Source organism: Callithrix jacchus, chromosome 17 (assembly GCF_049354715.1).
Source record: "Callithrix jacchus isolate 240 chromosome 17, calJac240_pri, whole genome shotgun sequence".
In the NCBI taxonomy this organism is placed as follows: Eukaryota; Metazoa; Chordata; class Mammalia; order Primates; family Cebidae; genus Callithrix; species Callithrix jacchus.
This window is the reverse complement of record NC_133518.1, coordinates 29,682,798-29,710,355: the sequence shown is the minus strand read 5'-3', so window position 1 is coordinate 29,710,355 and position 27,558 is coordinate 29,682,798. Positions and strand designations below refer to the sequence as shown.

At 38.8% G+C, this 27,558-nt stretch overlaps 1 protein-coding gene across 4 annotated transcripts; it reads right to left on the bottom strand.

Moving 5' to 3' along the window:
- On the bottom strand, nt 1–27,312 carry SLC33A1 (solute carrier family 33 member 1). 4 transcript variants are annotated; one of them, XR_004736074.3, is made up of 8 exons: nt 26,073–27,312; nt 15,589–15,779; nt 8,344–8,528; nt 7,951–8,068; nt 5,040–5,255; nt 3,534–3,729; nt 983–1,051; nt 1–142 (listed from the first exon to the last, which is right to left on the bottom strand). XR_004736074.3 is itself a non-coding variant. In XM_002759466.5 (7 exons), exons 1-6 carry the CDS (start codon nt 26,845–26,847, stop codon nt 3,562–3,564), a joined length of 1,653 nt encoding a protein of 550 aa, XP_002759512.1. In that variant the 5' UTR covers nt 26,848–27,312; the 3' UTR covers nt 1,891–2,194; nt 3,534–3,561. The 4 variants fall into 4 exon arrangements, 3 of the variants coding, with proteins under 3 accessions (XP_002759512.1, XP_008981868.1, XP_035134660.1); XM_002759466.5 differs by lacking the exons at nt 1–142; nt 983–1,051 and adding an exon at nt 1,891–2,194; XM_008983620.5 differs by lacking the exons at nt 1–142; nt 983–1,051 and having other exon boundaries at nt 1,891–3,729.
- Between the last annotated feature and the right edge of the window lie 246 nt (nt 27,313–27,558).

The following is a 27,558-nucleotide window of genomic DNA, read 5'->3' as shown; positions in this document are numbered from 1 at the left end:
TCATAGATTTTTTTTCAACATTGTTTTCAGGATGCTTTAAACGCTTTCACAACTATTACCTCAGATTTTGTGATTATGACTCATAGTACAGTCCACTTTCAAAACCATGATTTTTGGATCATGGCTCTCCCAAGATTTTACTCTGTTCAGAAAAAGAAAACAAAATTACATATCCAGAGTTTCACTCACTATTAAGGGGTTTTCCCACAGACACCTAGATAAAAAACCTTGCAATAAAGGGGTAAAATCCAACAATTACTTCAGATTTCAAAGATGCAATATTTTAAAAAATAGAGAAATATATTTAAGGTGTTAAACTTTTGATAACTCATCAGGCAAAATTAAAATATTTACAATGGGCAGGGCACAGTGGCTTATGCCTGTAATCCCAGCATTTTGGGAGGCCAAGAAAGGACGATTGCTTGAAGCTATGAGTTTGGGACTAGCCTAGGAAATATAGCAGACCCTCTCTCTATAAAAAATTATTTTTTTAAGTAGCTGGGCATAGTGGCCTGTAGTCCTATTAGAGAGGCTGAAATGAGAAGATCCTTTTTTGTTGTTGAGACAGGGTCTTATTCTGTTGCCCAGATAGGAGTACAATAGCACAATCACTACTCACTGCAGCCTTGACCTACTGGGTTCAAGAAACCCTCTCACCTCAGCTTCCCAAGTACCTGGGACTAGTGGTGTATACCACCATGCCTGCATTTAAAAAAAATATATTGTAAAGATGGATTCTTACTATATTGCTCAGGCTGGTCTTGAACTCTTGGTCTCAAGTGATCCTCCTGCCTCGACCTCACAAAGTGTTGTGATTACAGGCGTGAGCCACAGCATCCAGCCTAAGGAAGATCTCTTGAGACTAGGAGTTTGAGGCTGCAGTGAACTATGATTGCATCACTGTACTCCAGCTTGGGCAAAAGTGAGAACTTGTCTCTAAAAAAAATAAAATATTTACAATGAAAGGAGTCTGTGGTGTTACCTTTAGGTAATCTCAGAAGAACTTTTCAAACTCAGATGTATATATGTGGCAACCAATGTGCATATGGAGCTGACATAAAGAGAAAAATGTTCAATTTAATATTAGCAAGTAAACATATGATGCATTAACTGGAGGAGTTAAAGTCCATACTTGAGGGTACTGTTTAATTTATCAGGATCAATCAATTGAGAAAAACACCCACACATAAAAATAGGGTAGTATTTTTTAGTACTACTAATTTATAACAAACAGATCCTTAGATTTAGGTAGGTCATTTTTAAATGCCATTAGTGATCAAGGTATATAACATAGTTGCATATAGCTATTAACAAGTTATTTTGGTATGACATACATGTATTCAAATTACCAATAACTATAATTTTTTGTGTTTATTTCTAGAGCAAATTAATTAATGGCTTTCACCCTAAAGGCTTAAAATGTTTTAAAACTTCAAGTAATTAAGATGTATTGACATTAAAACTATGTTTAAAGGCCAGGAGCAGTAGCTCATGTCTGTAACCCCAGCATTTTGGGAGGCCAAGGCTGGTAGATCACTTGAGGTCAGGAGTCTGAGACCAGCCTGACCAACACAGTGAAACCCCGTCTCTAATAAAAATACAGAAATTAGCCAGTTGTGGTGGTGCGTGCCTATAGTCCCAGCTACTCAGGAGGCTGAGGCAAGAGAATTGCTAGAATCCGGGAGGCAGAGGTTGCACTGAGCCAAGATTGCACCACTTTACTCCAGCCTGGGTGACAGAGCGAGACTCCATCTCAAAAAAAACAAAAAAACAACTGTTTGAAAATATATTTAAGTTGTAATATAAATGGGAAGAAATAAAAGAATAAAAGGTTATTACAGCAATCTGAGTTTCTTAATCCAAAAATTTAAAATCAAAACACATTTCATATTTAAGAGTCAAGTGGGATTTTTCTTTATTCAAGTAATCATTTTGACTATAATACACAATAATAAACAACCATGTGACAAAGTACTGTAGTCTATGGTTTGGTGTAGCCTCCTTGCCTCTAGGATGGGATTTTTTCCAGGTGATTCTTCAGGATCTGACATCGATGCCCAACACAGGCTTTCCAATGGAAATGTATGAGCTCTAGAGGTCAATGCCCCTATTTTTCTTCAGATGCTGTGTGTGCCATTTTCTCCCACCCATTGTATCCTCCATTACTTATAAAAACCCCACTCTAAAATTCAACCTATGTTATAAAATTAACAAAATCAGGAGTTAGCACACATTTTTCCAAAATGATAAAGACTCGTAACTATCTTGTTTCCTCTAATTTTTGAAGGATTTATGTAATCTCTAAAGAGTCAGAGTAATATATAACACAAAACATGCAAAGAACCTGATCACTGGATGTACATAATATGCTGGAAACTGCCAAAGTACTCAAAAGCTTAATTGTCTTGGAATAGTAACTGTACACTTTATTGTATTCAAACAAAAAGGTAATGTGTTAATAAATGAAAATGCAGTACCTGATTTGGCATTAAATTGTGAGATCTTTTTCACTAGTAAAGTGCTTAATTAAGAAACATTTTTCCACTATTAGATTTGTCAAAGGCACAAAATATCTTTATCTCTCTCTTTAAAGTATTAGTTTTTAAAATTATGGTACTGTCCATTTAAATTTTACTTACTCAGAAAGCTTTACTGTTTTTTTCTCAGTAATTAAAAAAAAAACTACTTGAATAACTTAATTTTTATTTTTAAAACGTTGCCATAAACATACACACAACACTGAATTTGATCCCTTCCATTAGCTGTCTGTGTGCCATGAAGCACTTGTGACAGAAAACAGATGTAAGCTTAGGATAAACATTTATAAGGAATCAAAATATCTTCAAAAAAGAGGGGGTAGGGGCAAGAGGAATCAGTAAATTTAAAAACCATAACTTTCATTTTATAAAAAATAGTTTGAATAATCTTCTTATAAATCTTTAATGCTTACAAAAGCAGGAAATACATTTAAAATAGTCTTTTTTTAACACAGATTCATTTGTACAATGTGGTCATAAGAAAAATAGCAACTAAAATGACATGTCAGTAGTCTATATTTTCTTCTCAGCAAATTGCACATAAAATGTAACTAATTTACAATTCAAAATAAGATTTTAACTGCCAACGATGTCAGACTAGTTGTGGTTGGTACCTGAATATCAAGCTCCTCTCCCTTGTATATATTGTACCAAAATTTTAAATGTAGCTCAGTGACAAGTACTAATAACAATACTTGACTACATGGTTACCACCCACAACTACTGCACTGCAACTTAAAACATGCTTTGGTCAGTAAATTTAAAAGATATAAATCAAATAACAAGACCAAAAAAGTGGTTTTAGAATTTCCTGACCTTACGTAAACTTTAAATACATCAACAAGGCAAAGAAAAATATGATCAAATATACAGAGAGATTTCTATTTTTCAACCATTTGGCATTTTATATTAATAATTTCTTTGTTTAAAATAATATTTTATACTACTGCACATTGATTATCATTGCTCTCTGAATTAAAACTAAACTACAGTTACCTTTCTAGAATGTCCAGTAGTGTATACATCAATTGCTCCTTTTGCACTTCCATGAAGATGATCCTTCATCCTGTAACTTTTTAAATTTTGGACCAAGAAAGAACCACCAGCCAAATCCAATGAAAACACAAATAATGGACTCCACATAATAACCATCCAGGGCTATAACACATGAGCCACCCAGTTTTTTGCAAAGCTACAAAAAGAAAACTATAATAAATAATCTACAACTTTAAAATGAAAGTATTTAGCAATTAACATGCTTCTACTTTACAAGTAATTAATCAAAATATATTTTCTTAAAACATTTCAGAATTTCATTGAATTCCAATGACAAAATATGTTAATGTATCTTAATCTCTCTAATGCTACTAACAGGATTAAAAATAATTTTCAGCTCTTGCTGTAAACAATACTCATTTTTTTTTTTTTTTGAGACAGCGTCTCACTTATTGCCCAGGCTGGAATCCAGTGGTGTGATAATGACTCACTGCAATCTCTGCCTCTTGGCTCAAGCAATCCTCCCACCTCAGCCTCCTGAGTAGCTGGGACCACAGGCGTGCACCACCATGCCCTGTTAATTTCTGTATTTTTTTTGTAGAGATGGTGTTTCACCATGTTGCCCAGGCTGGTCTTGAACTCCTTGGCTCAAGCAATCTGTCTGCCTCAGCCCCTCAAAATGCTGGAATTACAGGTGTGAGCCACCAAGCCCAGCTGAATGCCTATTCTCTTTTCCTTTTTTTTTTTTTACGAGATGGAGTCTTGCTCTGTTGCCCAGGCTGGAGTGCAGTGGCACCATCTTGGCTCACTGCAACCTCCACCTGCCAGGTTCTAGCAATTCTCCTGCCTCAGCCTCCTGAGTAGCTGGGACTGCAGGCATACACTACCACGCCCAGCTAATCTTTTGTATTTTAGTAGAGATGGGGTTTCACTGTTGCCCAGGCTGCTCTCGAACTCCTGAGTTCAGGCAATCCACCCACCTCAGCCTCCCCAAGTGCTAAGATTATAGGCATGAGCCACTGCACCCAGCCCGAATACCTATTTTCAACATGCAGCTTTCATATTTGGTAATGTGAAGAAATTTCCAGTCCATCTACTCTAGAAGTAGACTAATGTCACTTTGAAAGAATTTATAAACAAACCAGTCACTATTCAGGTTTAGTTACACGAACAGCCAATGGACATTCCCCTTTTCTACTACTACAAAACTTAACCTATTAATTATGCGTTTATCTAGTGCCTGCTGTGTAGGACAGTGATCCTCAAGGTGGAGAAGAGATCGCCTTTCCTCTACTGAGAAGTGCCTTTAAGTGAACTAGTCTTGCTGATTTGAATTATTATAATCCTCAGTTTTGATGTGAAAGAAAAAAATATATGTAGATTTCTATACCAGAACCTATGGGCAGATATAATTTTTTAAAAAAGATACAGTACTTTTAGAGGCAAAACAAAGAAATTAATATCTTAGTATTAGCTTAATGTTATCTAAAGTTAAAACATACTTACCTCAACAGCATCAAGTGTTCGACAATTCTGGTTTGATGCTCCTACACACTCTTTTACTGTAAGGGGATCTACCAGCCAAAGAGCTACTGTAGAAGGCCAGTTTCCTCCCAGATTGGACACGGTATTTAAAAGGGTCATGTATGTTCCTCCAATAAGTGGATCACTAACCTTTGCATTGAAAGCCATTATAGAAACATACATGCTATACACAGTAACCTACAGGAAAAATGTAAAACACCTTTAGTGTGATCATAAAACTTAAAAAGCTATAGTCTAAGAACATCAAAATCATAAACCTGAAAATTAATTTTCATATTTATTGAACTCAATTCAACAAATACTTATCAAGCACCAACTATAGACCAGGCTTTAAGATCACAGCAATACAAAGATGTGACCTTGGTTCCTCTGGGACCTTGAATAATTTATTCTAGGCTGGAAAATAGGGAATAATTATAAATACAGGAAGTATTGTAAATAGAAGTGCACACCTTGTACTACTGGGGCATAAACATAAATGAGAGATTAATTCTACCACAAGTAGTCAAGGAAGACTCCATTGAGAAAATATTAGATGAGGTGGCATTAAAGGCATACAGCAAAATACGAAACCTCATGTTCGTACGGTACCTAAATATATATCACATATTACACGTGTATATATATTTATATGTTTGCATTTATTATACATATATTTAAATACAAATATTTAAAGAAATAGGAATATATAAATATTTCTCCTACATATACACAAGAAAAATATTTCAAACTTATGTAACAAACGAGAAAAACATCCTTAAGAAGCAAAAAGTACTTAAAAGGCAAGAATTAACCTTTAATTTAGAAAGATGGAAATAAACTGTTTCCATTATAGTATATTTTTGAATACTGTTTTTCAAAAAACAGATTCACAGAAAAAGGTGTTCACAGAAAAAGGAGTTCCAAAGTCAAGTAAGACTGAAAGACATTAACTTAGTAATCCCAGGACTTTGGGAAGCCAAGGCAGGTGTATCACCTGAGGTCAGGAGTTCAAGACCAGCCTGGCCAACATGGTGAAACCCCCTCTCTACTAAAAATACAAAAATTAGTCGTACGTGGTGGTGCTCACCTTTAATCCTAGCTACTTGGGAGGCTGAGGTAGGAGAATCACTTAAACCCAAGAGGCAGAGGTTACAGTGAGCCGAGATCATGCCACTGCACTCCAGCCTGGGCAACAGAGTGAGACTGTCTCAAAATAAAAATATGTATTTGTTGAAGAAATCATTAAGGTGCTATTTACAGAGGGCTTATGTCATATATCATTTCTTGAATTTACTTGGCCTTGTACCTTTTTTTCCCCATAAAGCATCTGGCTGTCTGAGTTTCAGTGACTGCACTTTGGGAAATTCTTAAATGAAATCCAAAGCTAAATAAATGCTTTTTAGGCTATAACATACTAACATAAATACTGAAGTACTGACTAGCTAAAACACTTCTTTAGCCTTCTATTACATGCCTAGCATTAATTAAGCATGTGCAAAACAGAAAAAAAAAATTACATTTGACTATCTAGCCTCAATGATTTTATAAGCATACAATTTAGTTAGACATGATCCACTATGGATTTCTCCTAAGTGATTTACTGAATGCACAAAACTGCTGCAATTTCCTGGTAGTCAAGTTTTTAGGTTTCAGTTAAAAACTAAGTGTAACACATGAGCAAATATAACTTTCTAAGGGTATAGGCTAGGTTCCACAGAAAAATCCGAAGTGACTCTGAAATAGTCATTAGCAATAACTGCAGTTAAGTCCCGAAGGTTACTTTTGGACCTCTGCCATTTACTTGAATCACTTGCAGCCAGAACAAAAAAAATCTCATTCTGCAACAGTAGCTTAGGCTAGAGCAAAGTGAACATTCCTTCTTTTAGGGATTACAAATGTATTTAATAAAGAAAGAAAAAGCAGCTTGACATAGCTTTCAAAATCATAAAGAGTAAGTCATAACTTTCAATATAGAAGTTATGCCAGGGCCAAGTATGGTGGCTCATGCCTGTAATCCCAACATTTTGGGAGGCCAAGGCAGGAGGATCACTTGAGGTCAAGAGTTTGAGACCAGCCTGGCCAATCCAGTGAAATCCTGTCTCTACTAAAAATACAGAAAATCAGCCATGTGTGGACAGTGGGCAACCAAGCCAGACTCTATCTCAAAAAAAAAAAAAAAAAAAAGCAATAGCAGCTAAGCCAGAAACTAGGACCTCTAGTATTTCTCAATACTTTTAGAAAGAAAAGACATTAGTAATTCAAGAACGAATGAACTGAAACCTAGAGACAGACTGAGGGATACTTAGCAAGAGTAGAATTTGCTGGCTTTGGAATCAATTCTAAAATGTAACAAATATTTGTTGAATAAAATTTTTTTTTAATGAATGAATGAATAAGAAAGTTTCTTTTGGCTGGGTGCAATGGCTAGCGCCTGCATTCCCAACACTTTGGGAGGCTGAGGTGGGCGGATCACAAGGTTAGGAGTTCAAGACCAGCCTAGCCAACATGGTGAAACCCTGTCTGTACTAAAAATATAAAAATTAGCTGGGCATGGTGGCATGCGCCTGTAATCCCAGCTACTTGGGAGGCTGAGGCAGGAGAATTGCTTGAACCCAAGAGGTAGAGGTTGCAGTGAGCCAAGATTGTACCACCGTACTCCAGCCTGGGCGACAGAGCAAGACACTATCTCGGGGAAAAAAAAAAAGGTCTCTTTCCATGAACTCATTAAATGAAAAGTCCTAAGATTTAAAGTCTATCATCAATAATTTTCTCAGTGCTTACATCTTAAAATTTATTAAAATGTATTATTATTTTAAGGAAACTGTAGAAAGCTGCCATTTTTATTTTACACAGAAGAGTTTATTTCCTGAGAAAACCACAGCAAGCTTACCTGATGTAAGGCATAACTCAGCAGGACTATGATATAGTAATATACAGGAAATCCCCCTTGATGTTCTACTTTAGGAGTCCACCAAACCAGTAGGGCATATTCTAATCCAAGCAATAATCTATAGAGAAAGAAAGAAACATTGAGTTGACTTTCATTTCAGCTTAAATAACAACAAAAAGAACAGAAATCTGTGTGGCTACCATATGAAAGAAGCTGTATCTAAAACCTGTTAGGAAGTTAAAAAGATAAAAGTACATATAAATGATACTGAAATTAAAGATGCTTTTCAAGCCTTTTTCCATATATATAATTCTACACTCAGATATTAGTGATACTGATGAATGTTCCTCATTTTACTCTTTCTTATTTAGTAAGGTTTTATTTCATTTTTACCTGTAGGGCATGGCTTTGTAAAATGTGTTTAATGGCTGGGGACCTGCAGTGTATTTGCTGATAATCAGAGGCAGTATTATCTGCAAAGGAACCATTGGAACTGCCAATAAGGCTAAATGTTCTTTGGGTACTCCCTCTTCTACCAATTTCAGTCCTGTTACAGCATCTGCTGCTGAAAAACCAATCTGCAATATAAAAACAAAAAAGTATTTTAATTTGTGACTTATGAAATATTTTCCTCCATGCATATGTAAGTTCTTCAAGAACCTCAACTTTATTACTGACCCGTAACAGTTACAAGTGAGCATCAAATATTGTATCTGGTACAACAATCATATTATATGAGGTATACTTTGCCTATGGTTCTCTAATAATATTAAGTGAAAACAACTAAAAATTCAGTTCTGTTAGGGATTATAGATGGCTATAAATACAACTAAATTTCCTCTTCAAAAAGTCCAATCTGTATAATAAACAGGGTCAAAAATCCAAATTTATTGATTTGTAAGTTTTAAGTTTAAAAGAACTTCTGACTGACTATAATAAAATTTCCTAAGTTCATCTAATGTTTCAAAAGTAATTCTGAGAAAACATATCTGAGAGACTGAATCAAATGAGAGGGATAAAGTATAGTTAGATTAACTCTTAAAAACAGCAACAAAAAAGAGTAAGAATGAAATTAAGATTCAGATAGCCTCAAAGTATCTCCCCATGAGTCAGTTTTTAATTATGAAAGGAAAAACAGTACTTTTACAATAGATTAGCAAAGCAATTAAAGTTAGAACCAATAGTTAAGGGGATAAAGAGACATGATATGACTCAATATGATTCCCTGCAGACATCAAAACATTACTTCTTTGATCTTCCTGCCTATATACCTGTATAACCTCAACCCAAACAACAAGAAACATGGAAGAAATGTAACTAGAAGCACATTCTATAGAATAATGGGCCTGTATTATTCAAAAATGTCAGGGATATTAAGGACAATGAAAGTCATACCAACTGAATGTAATGTGTAATCCTAGATTAGATCCCCAACCAGAAAAAAAGTAAAGTTATAAAGATGGTTATTGTGTAAAATTTGGATATGGACTATAATTATATAGTATTCTATCAATTTAAAATTTCCCACTATTGAGTTGTGGTTTTATAAACAGAAGCCTTGTTCTTAGGAAATACATACTTAAGGTACTTATGGATAAAAATGCATAATGTGTACAAATTAAAGAATTTCAGAAGACGTATATGATAGAAATATATACAAAGAGAAAATCTACAAAATAAGGAAAGTGGAGCTAAATGGTAATAACTAGAGAATCTGGATAAAGGATAAACAGGAGTTCTTTCTACTAATAAATTTTCGAAATGTGTAAAATCATATCGATACAGTAGGTAGAAAAAAATTATTTAGGCAGATAGTAAGGGCAAAAGAGTCCTCGGCAGAGTTCCCGTCTAACAAAAAGCAGACTCCAAAATCACTTCTTTTCTAACAAAGAGCAGCCTGAAAAATTGAACTGCAAACATAGATAAGCAAGCTGGAAGCCACAGAGAAGAGCTACCTGGGGGTCAGGCATGTCCACTATGAAAGCTCCACTTTCTCTTTTTTGTTAGCATGTATACAGTAAGAAATAAATGGGCAACATGGTATAGCTCAGGCAGAGAACCTGCCTCATAATAAAAGATTAGGGTGGGGGCTGCCAGATATTCGTGCCCTATGTAAATAGGCACATCTGGACTTACCCAGTTTTTCATGCCCTATGTGAATCAGACACAACCTTCTCCCTAGCTCATCTATAAAACCCCCTGCATTTTACCACAGATCTGGCAACCCATTTTTCCAGGACACCTCTCTGTAGCACAGAGCTATTCTCTTTCTCTCACCTATTAAGTTTCTGCTGCTAACCTCACTCTTTGTGTGTCCACATCCTTGATCTCTGTGAACATGAGACAATGAACCTCAGGTACTACCCTAGACCAGGAGACGACTTCAATATCATACAATTTTTTAAAAAAAAGAAATTATAGGCCGGGTGCAGTAGCTCACGCCTGTAATCCCAGCACTTTGGGAGGCTGAGGCAGGTGGATCACGAGGTCAAGAGATCGAGACCATCCCGGTCAACATGGTGAAACCCCATCTCTACTAAAAATACAAAAAATTAGATGGGCATGGTGGCACACGCCTGTAATCCCAACTACTCAGGAGGCTGAGGCAGGAGAATTGCCTGAACCCAGAAGGCAGAGGTTGCGGTGAGCTGAGATCGCGCCATTGCACTCCAGCCTGGGTAACAAGAGCGAAACTCCGTCTCAAAAAAAAAAAAAAAAAAAAGAAATTATAAATACTATACACTGTAACTTCCTGGAATAGAGCCAAAGAAAATTTCACCATAAAAAAATTAAATGTAACATATATTTCACTTAAGTCCAGAAAATAATTTCACTTACATTTTATTTATTCTCTTTGTAAAAATAAGATATTCAAACTGACTTTAACATCTACTCTTAAACTGGTAAAAGTCTTAAAAGTTATATAGTAGGAGATATTTGTAATATGCATATCTAATAAAGCAAATCCAAAATATATTTTTAAAAGTTTGGTCCCTGTTGGGCACGGTGGCTTTGGGAGGCCAAGGCAGGCATAGCACGAGGTCAGGAACTCAACACCAGCCTGACCAACATGGTGAAACCCCATCTCTACTAAAAACACAAAAATTAGCCAAGCATGGTGGTGCATGCCTGTAATCCCAGCTACTTGGGAGGCTGAGGCAAGAGAATCACTTGAACCCAGGAGATGAAGGTTGCAGTGAGGCAAGACCATGTCATTGGACCACAGTCTGGGTGACAGAAAGAGACTCCATCTCAAAAAAAAAATTTTTTTTTAATTAGCTGGGCATGGTGGTGGTATGTGCCTATACTTGAGCAACTGAGGTCAGAGGATCACTGGAGCCCAGAAGGTCAGGGCTGCAGTGAGCCATGATGGTGCCACTGCACTCCAGCCTAGATGACAGAGACCTCATCTCAAAACATGAAATCTAAAGAGAACAAAAACTTTACAAAGTTAAAGAAAAGGGCAACTTTAGATATTCAAATGGTCAATAATCACATGAAAAGATGCTCAATATCTTTTGTCATTAGGGAAATTCAAATTATGGCCATAACAAGATGTCACTATACACCCACCAGAAAGGATAAAATTTAAAAGACAATATATGTGTTTTCAAGGATGTGAAACAATCAGAACTCTCTCACACTGCTGGTGGTAGAGAAAATTGGAAAAACCACTTTGGAAAAATATTTGGCAGTATATACTACTATGCATTTTCCATGAACCAGCAATTCTATATGTATTTACCAATCAGAAATGTGCACCTATCTTCACCAAAAGTCGCATATGTGAATGTTTGTAGAAACACTACTCATAATAGTTCTAAAAACTTGTTGATAGAATGGATAAATTGTGGCATATTCATACAATGAAATATTATACAGCAATGAGATAAACAACCTATTGCTATAAAAATGTAGGTAAGTTGCACAAATATAATACTGAGCAAAAGAACATATGCATCAAACATAAGAATATATACTGTATAGTACATTTATATAAAATTCAAAAGGAAAGAACATCTGTAGTGTTAAAAGTTAGGAGAGATGTTATTTGGGGGAAAGTTTAAAAGAAGAAAACAGGATTACAGACTTTGTCACTGAAGCACCTCTTTCGGTATTGCTGGAGACAGTATAAATTAGTATAAACTTTTGAAAAGCAATTCAGCAATCATACCACATTCATTGACCCACTAATTGCCCACTTAATAATCTACTGGCCAGCCTGTATAGCAAAGCGAGACCCCACATCTCTGCAGAAAATTAAGAAATTAGCTGGGTGGGCCGGGTAGAGTGGCTCACGCCTGTAATCCCAGCACTTTGGGAGGCTGAGGCAGGCAGATCACGAGGTCAGGAGTTTGATACCAGCCTCGCAAAACCCCATCTCTACTAAATTACAAAAATCTGCCGGACGTGGTAGTGGGCACTTGTAATCCCAGCTATTCAGGAGGCTGAAGCAGGAGAATAGCTTGAACTCAGAGGTGGAGGTTGAAGTGAGCCAAGATTGCGCCACTGCACTCCAGCCTGGGTGACAGAGTGAGACTTGGTCCCAAAAAAAAAAAAAAAAAAAAAATAGCTGGGCGAGGTTGAAAGCACCTATAGTTCCAGCTACTTGAGAGGCTGAGGTCGGAGTATGGCTCGAGCCCAGGAATTTGACATTACAGTGAGTTATGATCGTGCCACAGTACTCCAGCCTAGGCGACAGAGCAAGACCTCATCTTAAAAAAAACAAAAAATCTACTGGAAGGAGATATCCAGAAAATCAAAGAAAGACTTATGCACAAAAATATTTGCTAGTGCATTTTTATAATTTAAAAACATAAGAAAATAAATATATAACAGAAAAATGACTGAGTAGATTATGGTAAATTTACACACTAACTATATCTTGTAGCTACTAAAAAGTATGTTTTCAAATCTTTAATGCCACAGAAATGTTTGGTATAAGATAAAAAGATAAAAAATTATACACAGTATGATCCAATTTCACATTTAAAGTAATATGAGTAAATAGGCTGGGTGTGGTGGCTCACACCTGTAATCCCAGAACTTTGGGAGTCTGACGCAGGCAGATCACTTGAGGACAAGAGTTGAAGACCAGCCTGGCCAACATGGTGAAACCCTGTCTCTTCTAAGAATTCAAAAATTAGCTGGGCGTGTGCCGATAATCCCAGCTACCTGGGAGGCTAAGGCAGGAGAATCATTTGAACACAGGAGGTAGAAGTTACAGTGAGCCGAGATTGTGCCCTTGTACTCCAGCCTGGGCAACAGAGTGGGCCTCAGTCTCAAAAGATAAATAAAATAAAGCATGTAAGTAAATAACCATACAAAGTATATGTATACACACATACATGCACACACATATATATAGGGGGAAAAAGGGAGGTTCAAAGGACATATAACAAGAAGGACAAAACTTTTTTTTTTTTTTTAATCTTTTATTTATTTTTGAGATGGAGTCTCGCTCTGACACCCAGGCCGGAGTGCAGTGGCACAATCTCAGCTCCCTGCAACCTCTGCCTCCTGGGTTCAAGGGATTCTCCTGACTCAGCCTTCCAAGTAGCTGGGATTACAGGTGCCTGCTAGCACACCCAGTAAATTTTTGCATTTTTAGTAGAGATGTGGTTTCACCATGTTTGCCAGGCTGGTCTCGAACTTCTGGCCTCAAGTGATCAGCCCACCTCAGCCTCCCAAAGGGCTGGGATTAAATGCATGAGCCACCATATTCAGCAAATACTGTTTATTTTAAATGATAAAATCATTAAATGATGTAATTAAATAATATTGTTTGGCCAGGCTAGGTGGCTCACACCTGTAATCCCAGCACTTTGGGAGGCCAAGGTGGGTGGATTACCACTTTTTTTTTTTTTTTCTGAGACGGAGTTTTGCTCTTGTTACCTAGGCTGGAGTGCAATGGCGCGATCTCGGCTCACTGCAACCTCCGCCCCCTGGGTTCAGGCAATTCTCCTGCCTCAGCCTCCTGAGTAGCTGGGATTACAGGCACGCGCCACCATGCCCAGCTAATTTTTTGTATTTTTTGTAGAGACGGGGTTTCACCATGTTGACCAGGATGGTCTCGATCTCTTGACCTCATGATCCACCCACCTCGGCCTTCCAAAGTGCTGGGATTACAGGCGTGAGCCACTGCGCCTGGCCTGGATTACCACTTTTTATTTTTCTGGGTTTTTCTTCAGATGGAGTCTCACTCTGTCACCTCAGCTAGAGTACAGTGGTGCGATCTCGGCTCACTGCAACTTCTGCCACCTGGGTTCAAGTGATTCTCCTGCCTCAGTCTCCCGAGTTTTTTTCAAGCCTCTGTTGCCCAGGCTAGAATGCAGTGGCACAGTTATGGCTCACTGCAAACTCCACCTCTCAGACTTAAGTGATCCTCCTACTTCAACTTCCCAAGTAGCTGGGACTACAGGCGTGTGCCACCAAACCTGGCTATTTTTTTTTACTTTTTGTTTTGCCATGTTCAGGCTGGTCTTGAACTCATGAGCTTAAGCGATCCACCTGCCTTGGCCTCCCAAAGTGCTGGGATTACAGGTGTGAGCCACCGTATCTGGCCTTCATTCTATTATTAAGAGGAGAAAACACTCACTATTTAAAATGAAAACAATGAGGTTAAAATGGTTCCTTCAAAGCTGTCAAAAGATAGGTATAAAGTGTTTGTATACATAGATTTAAGTGTATAAAATGAAAATCCTATAAGATTGCAGATTTTAGGAATATTAACTCCAACACTAGCAATAGCTCATTGAAACAAAATATACTTACCGTATTCTAGCATAACATGTTAAAAATATTTTAGAACTATAAATCTTAGCCACCTTAATAGTGAATAAAAGTCACCAGTAATCCCCATTTCTCTTATGGTATAATTTTCCTTTCAGCACTTAGTAATTCAATGAATTTTTTAAAAAAATGACTTCTAATATACTTCTATATGTTTTTACTTATTTTGGTTTTTTTTTTTTGACACAGAGTCTCGTTCTGTCACCCTGGCTGGAGTGCAGTGGTGCAGTATCAACTCACTGCAATCTCTGCTTCCTGGGTTCAAGTGATTCTCCTGCCTCAGCCTCCTGAGTAGCTGGGACTACAGGTGCATGCCACCATGCCCGGCTAATTTTTGTGTTTTCAGCAGAGACAGGGTTTCACCATGTTGGCCAGGCTGGTCTTGAACTCCTGTCCTCACATGATCCACCAGCCTTGGCCTCCCAAAGTTCTGGGATTACAGGCATGAGCCACCATGTAGGGCCCTATATCTTTTTAAAGCACTCTCTAGGTAAATAATTGTATTACTCCAGTGTTAAATGTATACTCATTATGAGAGGAGAGAACTATTGATTTTTAAAGGTATTAATTTCCATTCCAAGCATTAATATCATTAACGTTCACATTTATTAAGTTCTTCATATTGACATAATTCTTTACAATATTCCAAGACATTAGCTTACTATAAAATTAAAGTTGATATCACTATACCTTTTCAAATACATTTAATAAACAGAAAATACTGCTTTTTATTGTTAAATTCTAATGATAGTGGAAAGGAACCTATGATATGAAAAAGGCATTGAAAGTATTCCATGATATTGATACTTATAAGAGAATGATAAATTTGATTTATAAATCTCTTACCTTTGCAGTTAGAATCAGAAGGCAAAATGTCAGAACTGCTGGCATTTTTATAATTGCAAAAAGCAGCTTGTAAGTATCTGTGATCCCTTGTGTTTCTTCTTTTACTACTGATACTTCTTTGTTTTCTTTTTTCAGAAGGGCAACCAATGTTGTTGTTATTAAAAATATAGTTCCCCAGAAAAAAAGGAAATCTGAAAATGTTTTAAATCTATAATTAATTTTAAAATTACATAATTACAAAAAAGTAAATAATTATATATACAATAATTCTCGGTTAAGATCTGTTATTTAAAAAATCAGCCAAGTACAGGGGCTCATGCCTGTAATCCTAGCACTTTGGGAGGCCAAGGTGGAAGAATTATTTGAACCCAGAAACTGAAGACCAGCCTGGGCAATATAGTGAGATCCTATCTCTACAAAAAATAGGAAATTAGCCAGGCTTAGTGGTACACATCTGTAGGTGGGAGAACTACTTGAGCCTAGGAAGTGGAGGCTGCAGTGAGCTGTGATTATACCACTGCACTCCAAGCATGGGCAACAGAGACCTTGTCTTAAAAAAAAAAAAAAGGTCAACATTTAGGTACCTCTTTATTATATTCAAGGCATTGTACCAGGCACAGCAAATAAACAAAAAAGTCTTGACTCTTAAACAGAGTGCCCCAAAATAGATAGTAACAACAATAAGAAAAGGCTGGGGGTAGGAGTGGGGTACATTATATTTAGCGTACAACTGAGTTGAATGAAACAAAAGCCTATCACGTCACTTTATTCAAGAAAAGTGCTAGGGGTGGGAAATGATTTTCATATCCCATAAGATCCATCAGTTCTTCTTCTTATATACCCACGTCTTTTCAGTTCTTTATTAAATTTGACAACAGGTGATTATTTACATCAGATTTTCTACCTTGCATTTTTAAACTTTCTAACGTTTTCAATCTTTTTAAGAATAACCTTCTCATCTCAATACTACAATACAAAAGGAATTTGCTCACACTCATAGGTGCAGAATGAGGACACATGATGAGTACCGTCTGGGTTGTTTCAGTGAGATAGTTGAAACATTAGCTATCACCTTGAACAAATTTAGTGAAGGGAGAGAATAATGGTCTGGAAGATTCTGCTAAACAGCTAAAAATAATAGTAATAATAGAAGTATCATTTACTGAGTGCATACCACATGACAAAAATATGCTAAGCATTTTACATGTATCAACTCCTTTACTTCAACAACCCAGTAGATTAGCTTATCACCAGCCAAATTTACAGGTGAACAAACAAAGGCTTAGGGAAGTCAAGTTGTCCAATTTACATTCTAAGTCTGTGGTAAAATTGTGATTTCACACCTTGTAAGTACAATTAATTTCAAAACCTGTATCTTATTAACCACCCTGAGAACTGCATTTTAGTTTGCCACTGCAAAACTTATTAGATAACCCTGTCTCAGTTTCCTTATCTGTAAAATAAGAGGATTTGGCTAGAAAATCCTTGCATTCTAGCTCAAACATTCCAGCATTGTACTCCATTTTAGATGTTTTTACTTTTTATTAAATGGCTTATGTAGCACAACTGATCAAGGACCATCGTCACCTCTTCTCAAAAACAATTCAGAGCATTCTTCAGTCAGGGTTTTTCCTTAGATTGCATCTTGCTCTTGCTACTGTACTCACTAATGATGATCACTATAGTTTGAACCTCGCTTATGAGGGAGAAATAGCATTATTTGTTTAGATCAATTTCACCTTGGTATTTAAATATTCCTTTTTTATATATGATCTCATTTGATTCTCATAGCAAACAGGATAGACTAGGCAGGTGTTATTACTATATACAGATGAGGAAAAGAAACTCAGAATACTTAAATCTTTACCAAAGGTAAAATTACTAAGAGGCAGAGGAGGAGGCAGAACTTGAATGTCAACCTTCTGACTCTTTCCATAATTTTATACTACATAAAGATATTTTTTATATTAATGTTAAAATTAGAATCTACTAAAATTGGTGAATTATTAAATCTCCACAAGCCTAACCAAAAACCAAGGCTTTGCTATTCAAATTATGCAAATTAAAGAAACTAAAACGGACCAGGTGTGGTGGCTCATGCTTATAATCCCAGCACTTTGGGAGGCTGAGGTGGGAGGATAGCTTGAGCATAGGAATTCAAGGCTAAGATAGCAAGACCCTGTATCTACAAAAAAAAAAAAAAAAGAAAAACTTAAAAATTAGATGGGCATGATGGCAAGTACCTGCAGTCCCAGCTACTCAGGAAGCTGAGGCAAGAGGGGGGCTTGTGGTCAGGAGTTGGAGGTTACAGTGAACTCTGATGGCACCACTGAAATCCAGCCTAGGCAACAGAGCCAGACCTTATCCTAATTAATTAACTAATTTGTTAATAAAGCTAAAACACTTTAAACATATATGAAAAATTGTATTCTAGGATGAATATTTTTCTCCACCATAGGAAATTTCTACTTAATTTTAGATATTCTAAGATTAAGATAGGCCAGGCGCGGTGGTTCACGCCTGTCATCCCAGCACTTCAGGAGGCTGGAGCGGGCAGATCACTTGAGGTCAGGAGACCAGTCTGGCCAACATGGCGAAACCCTGTCTCTATTAAAAATATAAACATTAGCTGGGCATGGTGGCGTGTACTTGTAATCCCAGCTACTGGGGAGGCTAAGGCAGGAGAATTGCTCGAACCCAGGAGTGGGAGGTTGCAGTGAGACAAGATTGTGCCACTGCACTCCAGCCTGGGGAACAGACCAAGACTCCATTTCAAAAAAAAGAAAAAGAAAAAACCCAAAACTTTCCTAAATGCAAATATATCTATTTTAAAACACAGTAATATATAAAAGTCTATGATTAAACATCATCAAAATAGCATCTTTTTTTGTTTTGTCACCCAGGCTGGAGCAGTGGTGCGATCTGGGTTCACTGCAACCTCCACCTCCTGGCTTCAAGCGATCTCCTGCCTCAGCCCCCCAAGTAGCTGGGATTACAGGTGTGTGTGCCACCACACACAGCTAATTTTTGTATTTTCAGTAGAGACAGGGTTTCACCATGTTGGCCAGGCTGGTCTCGAACTCCTGACCTCAAATGATCTGTCTGCCTTCCAAAGTGCTGAGATCACAGGTGTGAGATCACACCGTGCCTGACACAGGAATCTGGTTCAAAAGGAATGAACAACAATGTTTTAATAACATTATTCTTATAAGTGAGGCTAATGTCCACTATTTTTGCATTTGTAATTCCATCTGCAAAATGAGGCGAATAATGAATTGTTTACAGTTTCACACAACATTATTCTCATTGATCAAGCTTTTGTTCATTTGTTTTTTGTTTTTTTTTTTTGAGATGGAGTTTCGCTCTTGTTACCCAGGCTGGAGTGCAATGGTGTGATCTCGGCTCACCGCAACCTCTGCCTCCTGGGTTCAGGCAATTCTCCTGCCTCAGCCTCCTGAGTAGCTGGGATTACAGGCACACGCCACCGTGCCCAGCTAATTTTTTGTATTTTTAGTAGAGACAGGCTTCACCATGTTGACCAGGATGGTCTCAATCTCTTGACCTCATGATTCACCCACCTCAGCCTCCCAAAGTGCTGGGATTACAGGTGTGAGCCACCGCGCCCGGCCTTGTTCATTTGTTTTAAACCAGTTGTTTAACAAGCCCTGAAAAAAAAACTATAATTTTCACTGTGACCAGAAATTCCAATTAATGGTCTCAATATAAATGTTAAGTGAAAAGTAAAAGTTTTCCAATTATATAAGACTTAAGGAGTTCCATTTTTCTAAGCAAAAGAATTGTAAATTTGTTTAGCACAGTCTCACAATTTCAGTGAACAAAGTTGATCTAAAATTTAAATCCCTTGATAACAATACGAAGGGAAAAAAAAATAAGAATAAACTACATTTTTTGAAGGACAGGATCTCACTCTGTCAGCCAGGCTGTACTGCAGTGGCACAAACATGGCTGACTATACCCTTGACCTCCTAGGCTCAAGTGATCCTCCTGCCTCAGCCTCCCAAACCGTTAGGATTACACATGTGAGCCACTGTACCCAGCCAAGAATATTTCTAATTCCTTTGTGCTTTCAGGAGTAAATACTTTTTAAAAAGGAAGTAGTGACAATGGGTCAGTCATAAAGCCCTAATTCAAAGGGTTTCCAAACCTCACACATGCAGAAGAATGAAAAAGCCAGTACCTTAGAAAGGCTAGGAAATATATTAAGAAGTTTTATGAACACAATTACCACAAATCAGAGCAATGTTAATAAATGACAGCCAGTAGTCTTATTAGACTTATTAACACTGCTTTGATGCTAGAGACATCTATAGTTTAATATGCCAATGACCATAAGGACACATTATTACCAAAAACATGGAAATATTTCATTATTAAAATTTTGGTTAATTTTGATTTGTATATTTTACCAAATTAAGCATAGATAGTATATAAATGTATGATCAAGATGTCACAGCTGATGTTCAAATTTCGTAAATATGATTTTCGAGCAAAGACCTAAAACCAGACTAAATATCCTGAAGTGGCTGCAAGATCTTGTCCAGTGCTCTCATCAATGCAGAAATTAAGAGCATGTAACAATTCATTAGTAACCAATAAAGGTAGAATAGCTAGCACCTGAGTGCCTATGACAAGATCTGGGGAAAACAGAGGACATCTCATTTAAATCTCAAAATCACTTTCCAAGATAGGCATTATTATTCCTACTTCATATACAATGAGACAGAATCTCAAGGCAGAAAGTGCCAGAAATGGCATTCAAACTCCAGTCTAGTTCTAAAGCAAGAAATGTTTTCCATTATATCATCCAGATACTCAGATACACCCATAGCAAGTAAGATCTCTTTTCTATCAACTAGACAGCACTGAGAAAAAAGGTTCATATTTTAGCTCCAACCATGAGGCCTGGAACAAAAATACTTTCTCATAGTTCTTTAAACTGGCTACTTGTATTCCCCTTTCTCACCTCCATTTCCCCATATGGTGATATGACAAAGGAAATTCAAATGCACAGGCTAAAAAACTTGGTGTCTTCCTAAAGAATTTATTTTACTCAATAAATTATAGGGAAATACTTTAATGAGAATAAATAGGCTGGCACAGTGGCTCATGCCTGTAATCCCAGCATTTTGGGAGTCCAAGGCAGGTGGATCACTTGTGGGTCAGGAGTTCGAGACCAGCCTGGCCAACATGGTGAAACCCTGCCTCTACTAAAAATACAAAAAGTAGCCAGGCATAGTGGTGCATGCTTGTAAACCCAGCTACTCAGGAGGCTGAGGCATGAGAATCATTTGAATCCAGGAGGCAGAGGTTGCAGTGAGCTGAGATTGTGCCACTACACTCCAGCCTGGACGACAGAGCAAGATTCTGTCTCAAAAAAATAAAAAATACAGTTTGTCTTTCTGAGAATGTAGAGTAACATTTTAAGCCTAGACATGAATGCTAGAGAATGTATTATAGGGGTGGGGGTATTGGGGAGGGATAACATTAGGAGGAATACCTAATGCAGATGACAGGGGTATGGATGCAGCAAACCACCATGGCACCTATGTAACAATCCTGCACAATCTGCACATGTACCCCAGAACTTAAAGCACAACAAAATAAAGAATGTATTGTTGCCTATATAAGAATACCTGGTCTATCTAGAAATGAACCAATTAGTCTTTTCCAAATTCTAACATGCATTCTGAGTCACATAAATTATGTGTTCTGAGAGCAGGACAAAGAAATTTGTATCAGGTAGGAATTAATGGTCCTGCTCTCTAAAGCATCAGTGTCTTACAAATACTGTTTTTATTGCCATTAGTTTAATTAGATTCATACTTATAGCATCAGCTTTTTCAAAGCAACACTTTGCTCTCATTTACCCCTGTACGTGTGTGCCTATTTATAAACAAATTGATTTCTAAACTCTAATATCTTTAGTTTTCTTCTCTAGTATCAGACTGTCTTGCTCCCTGCTCCTAAACCCAAATATGATGTTCCCTATTCGAATCACTTCTAATTGTTACTACTGCTGCTAGAGGAGAGGGCCTCAACTACCAGTTTACAGGCTACATCTGGCCTGAAGACATAAATTAGGTTAGATGACAGATAGATAATATATTGAATTTTTTTTTAAAAGATGGGTCTTGCTACTTTGCCCAGGCTGGAGTGCAGTGGTTATTCACAGACACTATTATAATGCACTGTAGGCTCAAACTCGTAGCCTCAAATGATCTTCCTATCTCAGTCTGTCAAGTGGCTGTCACTACAGATGTGTGCCACTCTACAGATGCATGCCACTGTGCCCAGCTAAAGATATGTTTTTATATGAGCCTAAGAAATGTTCTTAAAATTAGGAAATAAAAAAGGAATTTCCAGCTTCTCTTGAATACTCCTAAAATCTAGCAATCTTGGGATCCTATTGTCACAAAACTACAATTTACTAGAGTTGACACTCCTCACCATTTGAGGGGCATGGATTTCTCAGATCATCTGTCTCCTCCAACTCAGATGACTCATTTACATTATCTAACTACCCAATATATTCCATCTCCACTTATCTGTGGCAATCAAAACTGTTAATTACAAACTAATTTATTTATTTATTTATATTTATATTTTATTTATTTATTTTTTTGGAATCGGAGTCTTGTTCTGTTACCCAGTCTGGAGTGCAGTGGCTTGATCTCGGCTCACTGCAAATCCACCTCCTGGGTTCAAGTGATTCTCATGCCTCAACCTCCCGAGTAGCTAGATTACAGGTATGTGCCACCACACCTAATTAATTTTTTGTATTTTTAGAAGAGACAGGGTTTCACCATGTTGCCCAGAGTGGTCTCAAACTCCTGAGATCAGGCAATCAGCGCACCTAGGCCTTCCAAAGTGCTAGGATTACAGGTGTGAGCCACCACGCCCAGCCAGAACATATTTCAGAATTAAAAAAAAAAAAAAAAATATATATATATATATACACACACACACACTCTCTCTCTCTCACACACACACACACATACCCTTTTAATACTCTGATTTTCTAAACATTGCCTCAGTGTTTAGCTTCTCTTTAATCACCTAAGCAATTATATTTTCTTCGTATAATTCTTTCTGTACCCTATAACTTCCTCAAAACCACTGGTTTTTCTTAGTTATCCTATTAATAAGTTTCAGAACGATGTTATAAATGTGGTATGTTCAGTCATATAAAGGAGAATAAAACTATAGGAATTCTAAATTTCAACTAAAATGTTTGAACCAGAAACAGCAGTCCACTACAGATATAAACAGTTAAATTAAAAAGTAAGCTATTTTTAGAATCTCCTGCAGAACAAAGTTCAAATTCCACAGGAAAAAAAAAAAGAAATTCAAAATAACAAGTCATGGCCGGGAGCAGTGGCTCACACCTGTAATCCCAGTACTTTGGGAGGCTAAGGTGGGCTGATCCCTTGAGTCAGCAGTTCAAGACCAGCCTGGCCAACATGATGAAACCCCATCTCTACCAAAAATACAAAAATTAGCCAGGCATGGTGGTGCACGCTTCTAATCCCAGCTACTTGGGAGGCTGAGGCATGAGAATAGCTTGAACCCTGGAGGCAGAGGTTGACGTGAGCTGACATCACACCACTGCACGCCAGCCAGGGCAACAGAGTAAGACTCCATCTCAAAAATAATAATAACAATTCACTGCCTAGAAATATTTTGTGAATGCATACTGTCATCACTTTGTTGCTTTTTATGCTTTTCATTTTGTCCTGGGACTGCTGTTTATGTCACAACAGATGATTAAGGAGATGATGTTACTTACAACAAGAAAGCCTCAGATAAATCAAGGTTTAAGAGGCTGTGGAGGTCAGGCACAGTGGTTCACACCGTAATCCCAGCACTTTGGGAGGCTAAGGCAGGCAGATCACCTAAGGTGGGAGTTTGAGACCAGCCTGACCAACATGGAGAAACCTACTAAAAATACAAAATTAGCCGAGCGTGGTGGTGCATGCCTGTAATCCTAGCTACTTGGAAGGCTGAGGCAGGAGAATCACTTGAACCCAGGAGGCGGAGGTTGCAGTGAGTGGAGATCAAACTGAGCCGAGATTCTGCAATTACACTCCAGTCAGGGCAACATGAGAAACTCCATCTCAAAAAAACAAAAAACAAACAAACAAAAACAGGCTATGGAAACTAAACTGCTAATCAGCTCAACTGGAATTTTCTCTTAATAAAGAGTGACTGGTAAAACATCATTCCAGAGAATGCCATTATTAGTTCAACAGTTATTGTATCCATACTCCCTTAGCCACAACTGTTCCCTAATGGATCAAAATTATGTCACTGAATTTTAATTTAGGCTGACTGGTTCTTTTTTTTAATTTGCGACAGAGCCCGGCACTGTCGCCTAGGCTGGAGTGCAGCGGTGTGATTTCAGTTCACTGCAACCTGTTTCCTGGATTCAAGCAATTCTCCCCACTCAGCCTTCTGAGTAGCTGGGATTACAGGTGAATACCACCACTTCCAGCTAATTTTTGTATTTTAGTAGAGAAGAGGTTTTGCCATGTTGGCCAGGCTGGTCTCAAACTCCAGGCCTTAAGTCACTATAGTCACAATCTCCTGGGCTGAAGCAATCCTCCTGCCTCAGCCTCCTGAGTAGCTAGGGCTGCAAGATTTTGGCCACCACACCCAGCCAATTTTTTTTATTTTTAGTAGAGATACTGTATTTCCCATGCTGGCTCTACCTTCTGAGCTCAAGCAGTCCTCCTGCCTCAGACTCCCAAAGTGCTGAGATTACAGGTGTAAGCCATAGCGCCCAGCCGTGACTTGTTTTTATTTTATTTTATTTTTGAGACAGAGTATCAAAAACGGGGTTTCGCTATGTTGGCCAGGCTGGTCTTGAACTCCTGACCCCAAGTAATCCACCGGCCTCAGCCTCCAAAGTGCTGGGATTATAGGCCTGAGCCACTGACCCCAGCCAGCAGTGAATTCATAAAGGAGGAGTGGAGCACCAGAACACTGAGACAAATCTGCCTGAGTACAAAGCAGTATCTCTCACCAAACAACTGAGGAAAAAGTCCTGTCACCATCATTTCACCAGTAATAGTGGCTCACTAGCAGTTTGAGGAGGTGAACATAAGGTTAGATGTGTGTGAGAATGAATAAGATTGCAGGAGATTGCAGGAAATGGGTAGTACGGTTGTGACACCTACCACCACCCACATACCTGGACATTTACTCTGTTGGGAATTGCCAAGCTAGCACAGAAGCTGATACGTTTAGCTGTTTAAATTTCAAAACAGAATCCCCTAAATTCATCATCACTAACAGAATGAAGAATTCCACTATATTCCTGACATTGTTATTCCTGATATTGGTCATTTTAATTGTTTTTTAGTTGTTTAAAAAAAAAAAACCATAATAAAAACGAACTCAGAAAAGCTTAGGGTCAGGTGGGGTGGCTCACACCTGTAACTCCCAGTACTCTGGGAGGCCAATGAGGGGGAGAATTACCTGAGGCCAGGAGTTCAAGACCAGCCTAGTCAACATAGTAAGAACCCCACCCCTGACTACCATCTCAATTTAAAAAATAAAAAAGAAGAAGAAGAAAAAAAATAGAAAAAACTTACATGTGTTTTACTCATGCAGAGAAATGGGGAAATTTTGTAGAACTTACCCTCCATTTCTTACAGGACAAACTTTAAACTCTTTCCCATAACAATTAAAGAAATGCTTACTAATTTAGTCACAGCCTTTCTCAGCATTATTTCCCAAACCCAGTTCCACAATTTAGGCAATGTCCTGAATTTTTTTGGACTTTCCTGCCACAGTGCACTTTCACTTTGTATTGTGCATTCTGGTGTGCCATTTCCTGGCCTCGTGGAATCTTATTCAAGAACAAAGTCAAATGTTACCTGCAACATGACGCCTGACTCCCAAAGGCACTTACAAACTGGCAACTCTGAACTCTCCTAAAATGTTCATCTCCCTATCTCTTCTGTGAACTCTGTCTTATTCATAAGAGGCCGTAGAATCCCGTCCCTTAGCTGACTCAGTAATGTTTGAACGAATAAACCCTGTTCATTCACTAAAAGGGTAGATGAGGGACTCTGGGTACAACGGGAGGGGTAGAAATGGATCAGAAAGTATAGGGCTAGAAACCTAAAACCAACAAGACAAAAGGAAAAATGTGAACTATGTGAGCCACACTTTTTAAAAACGTGCATTTATGTATTAAGTAAGGGGCAGGAATCCCTGGACTCCGTTGTGTTATTTGATGGTTTGCCTCTTCCTGTTAAATGCAGAGTGCCGATCATTTGAGGCTCTAGTGTCATTCGATTTGGCTTTAATACTTCAAAGAAGCTCATTTTGAAGAAACAGAAAACTTACCTTATCTCCCATAAAATGATTTCCAATAAATTAATGGGCTTCCCTCCAACGTCACACACTCTGTCAAAAGGATAAATAAACTTAACGCCAAAATAGCTTAAATACATTACCTGAAAGAGTAACGATTCCTCTGGGCTGAGGCTGAAACCGCAAATATTTGTTACAAAAGTCGGCAGATTCCAGGGCCAAAAACAAAACATTGCCCAAAAAGTAACCCGCTGTTTGGCCCACGGAATTGCAAGTAGAAGCATAACCCACGTTTTCCCTGGACAACATAGTTAACGCCCAACCATCTACAGCAATGTCCTGGGTGGCGGCCAAGAATTCAAACAAAAAGAAGGTCACAGTGAGAGCAACCACGTCGGGTGTTCTGCCATCGGTATTTCCGAGTAAGCGGTCCACCTGAGTGGATAAATATATCATGAAGAGTCCTAGTATATACTGCGTCGGGACAAGCCAAGATTTGCGACGACCGAAGTTCTTAACGTAGACTGCATCAACTAACGGGGCCCAGAGTAATTTGAGACTGAAGGGCCAAAAGACAAAACTGAAGAAAGCTTGGTCCGTATAGCTAACATTTCTGCTTTGCAAAATGAGTGGGATGCTTCCCGCCAAGCCCAAGGGAATGCCCTGAAGCACGTAAAGAAAGAGTAGCAGCAAAATGTTGCTTAGTTCGGCCCGGAAGCTCCGTGGGGCTTTTAAGAAGTCGCCAGTGCCGGTATCCCCCAGAAGAGCTTCTCTGTCCCCTTCCCCGCCCGCTGAGTCCAGATGACTGTCATCCCAACCGCCCGGCGGTAGGGGACCGCTCTTCATATCCAGAGAGTGGCTGAAATTCCCTGGCCGTCGTTGCCGACTGCTGTCCTTGTGGGAGATGGTGGGCGACATATCAGAGACGATACAGAGTCCCGTCTGTGGGGGGCCGGGGCTGAGCGTTTTGGATCAGTCCAGTCCCAGGTCCAAGGCTGCCGCGCTGGACCAGGGTTTCGGTGGTTCACGGGATGGTGGCAGGGAGCAGGGTGACAAGGGCACTTCTTACTGCAGCCGGGAGTGCTGAAGCCAGGAGCCAGTCCCCTGGCTCGAGGCCCAGAGGAAGCCTGGGTAGGTGCCCCCTGGAACCGCGTCAAGGAGCCTGAAGGAGACCCCCCGGGCAGCCGCGCCGGGCTCGGGGCTGGAGGTGTGGGCCGTGGTGCCGCGATGAAAACCAGCTCCTATCTGCAGCGGGACCGAACGGACGGTCTCCCGACCCACCACCTCCAGCTCTGGCCGCTACCAATGTAGCACAGAGCGCTTTCTTTATAGGACTTCAAAAAACGCATATAACTTCCTGCCTCGCTCTTCAGGAAGTGGTCCCAGTCTCTAACAGGTCCCTTCCCAGCTTCCAGAGCAAGCCAATCAGGAACACACTCCAGTGACCGAGTCCGGAAGCAATGCTTAATAGGTTCCCCGCAATCTTGGCGGCCGGAACCTTCGGGGAGGATTAACGCAGGCGCACCGTGCGGCCGGGGCGGGGCGCCGCGGTAGCTCTGGCTTTGTGACAGCGCATGCGGTTGTCTGGAAAGCGTGGGCCTTGGTCATTGGGCACGAACCGTCACGCGA

What these genes read in the sequence shown, in the direction of transcription:
- SLC33A1 (XM_008983620.5), bottom strand. Translation starts at nt 26,847, where the DNA reads ATGTCGCCCACCATCTCCCACAAGGACAGCAGTCGGCAACGACGGCCA. An exon ending in TGAGTTATGCCTTACATCAG is followed by an intron (nt 5,256 to 7,950) that starts GTAAGCTTGCTG and finishes TTTTTCCTGTAG; the next exon opens with GTTACTGTGTATAGCATGTA. An exon ending in GAACACTTGATGCTGTTGAG is followed by an intron (nt 3,730 to 5,039) that starts GTAAGTATGTTT and finishes TTCTTTTTGTAG; the next exon opens with CTTTGCAAAAAACTGGGTGG.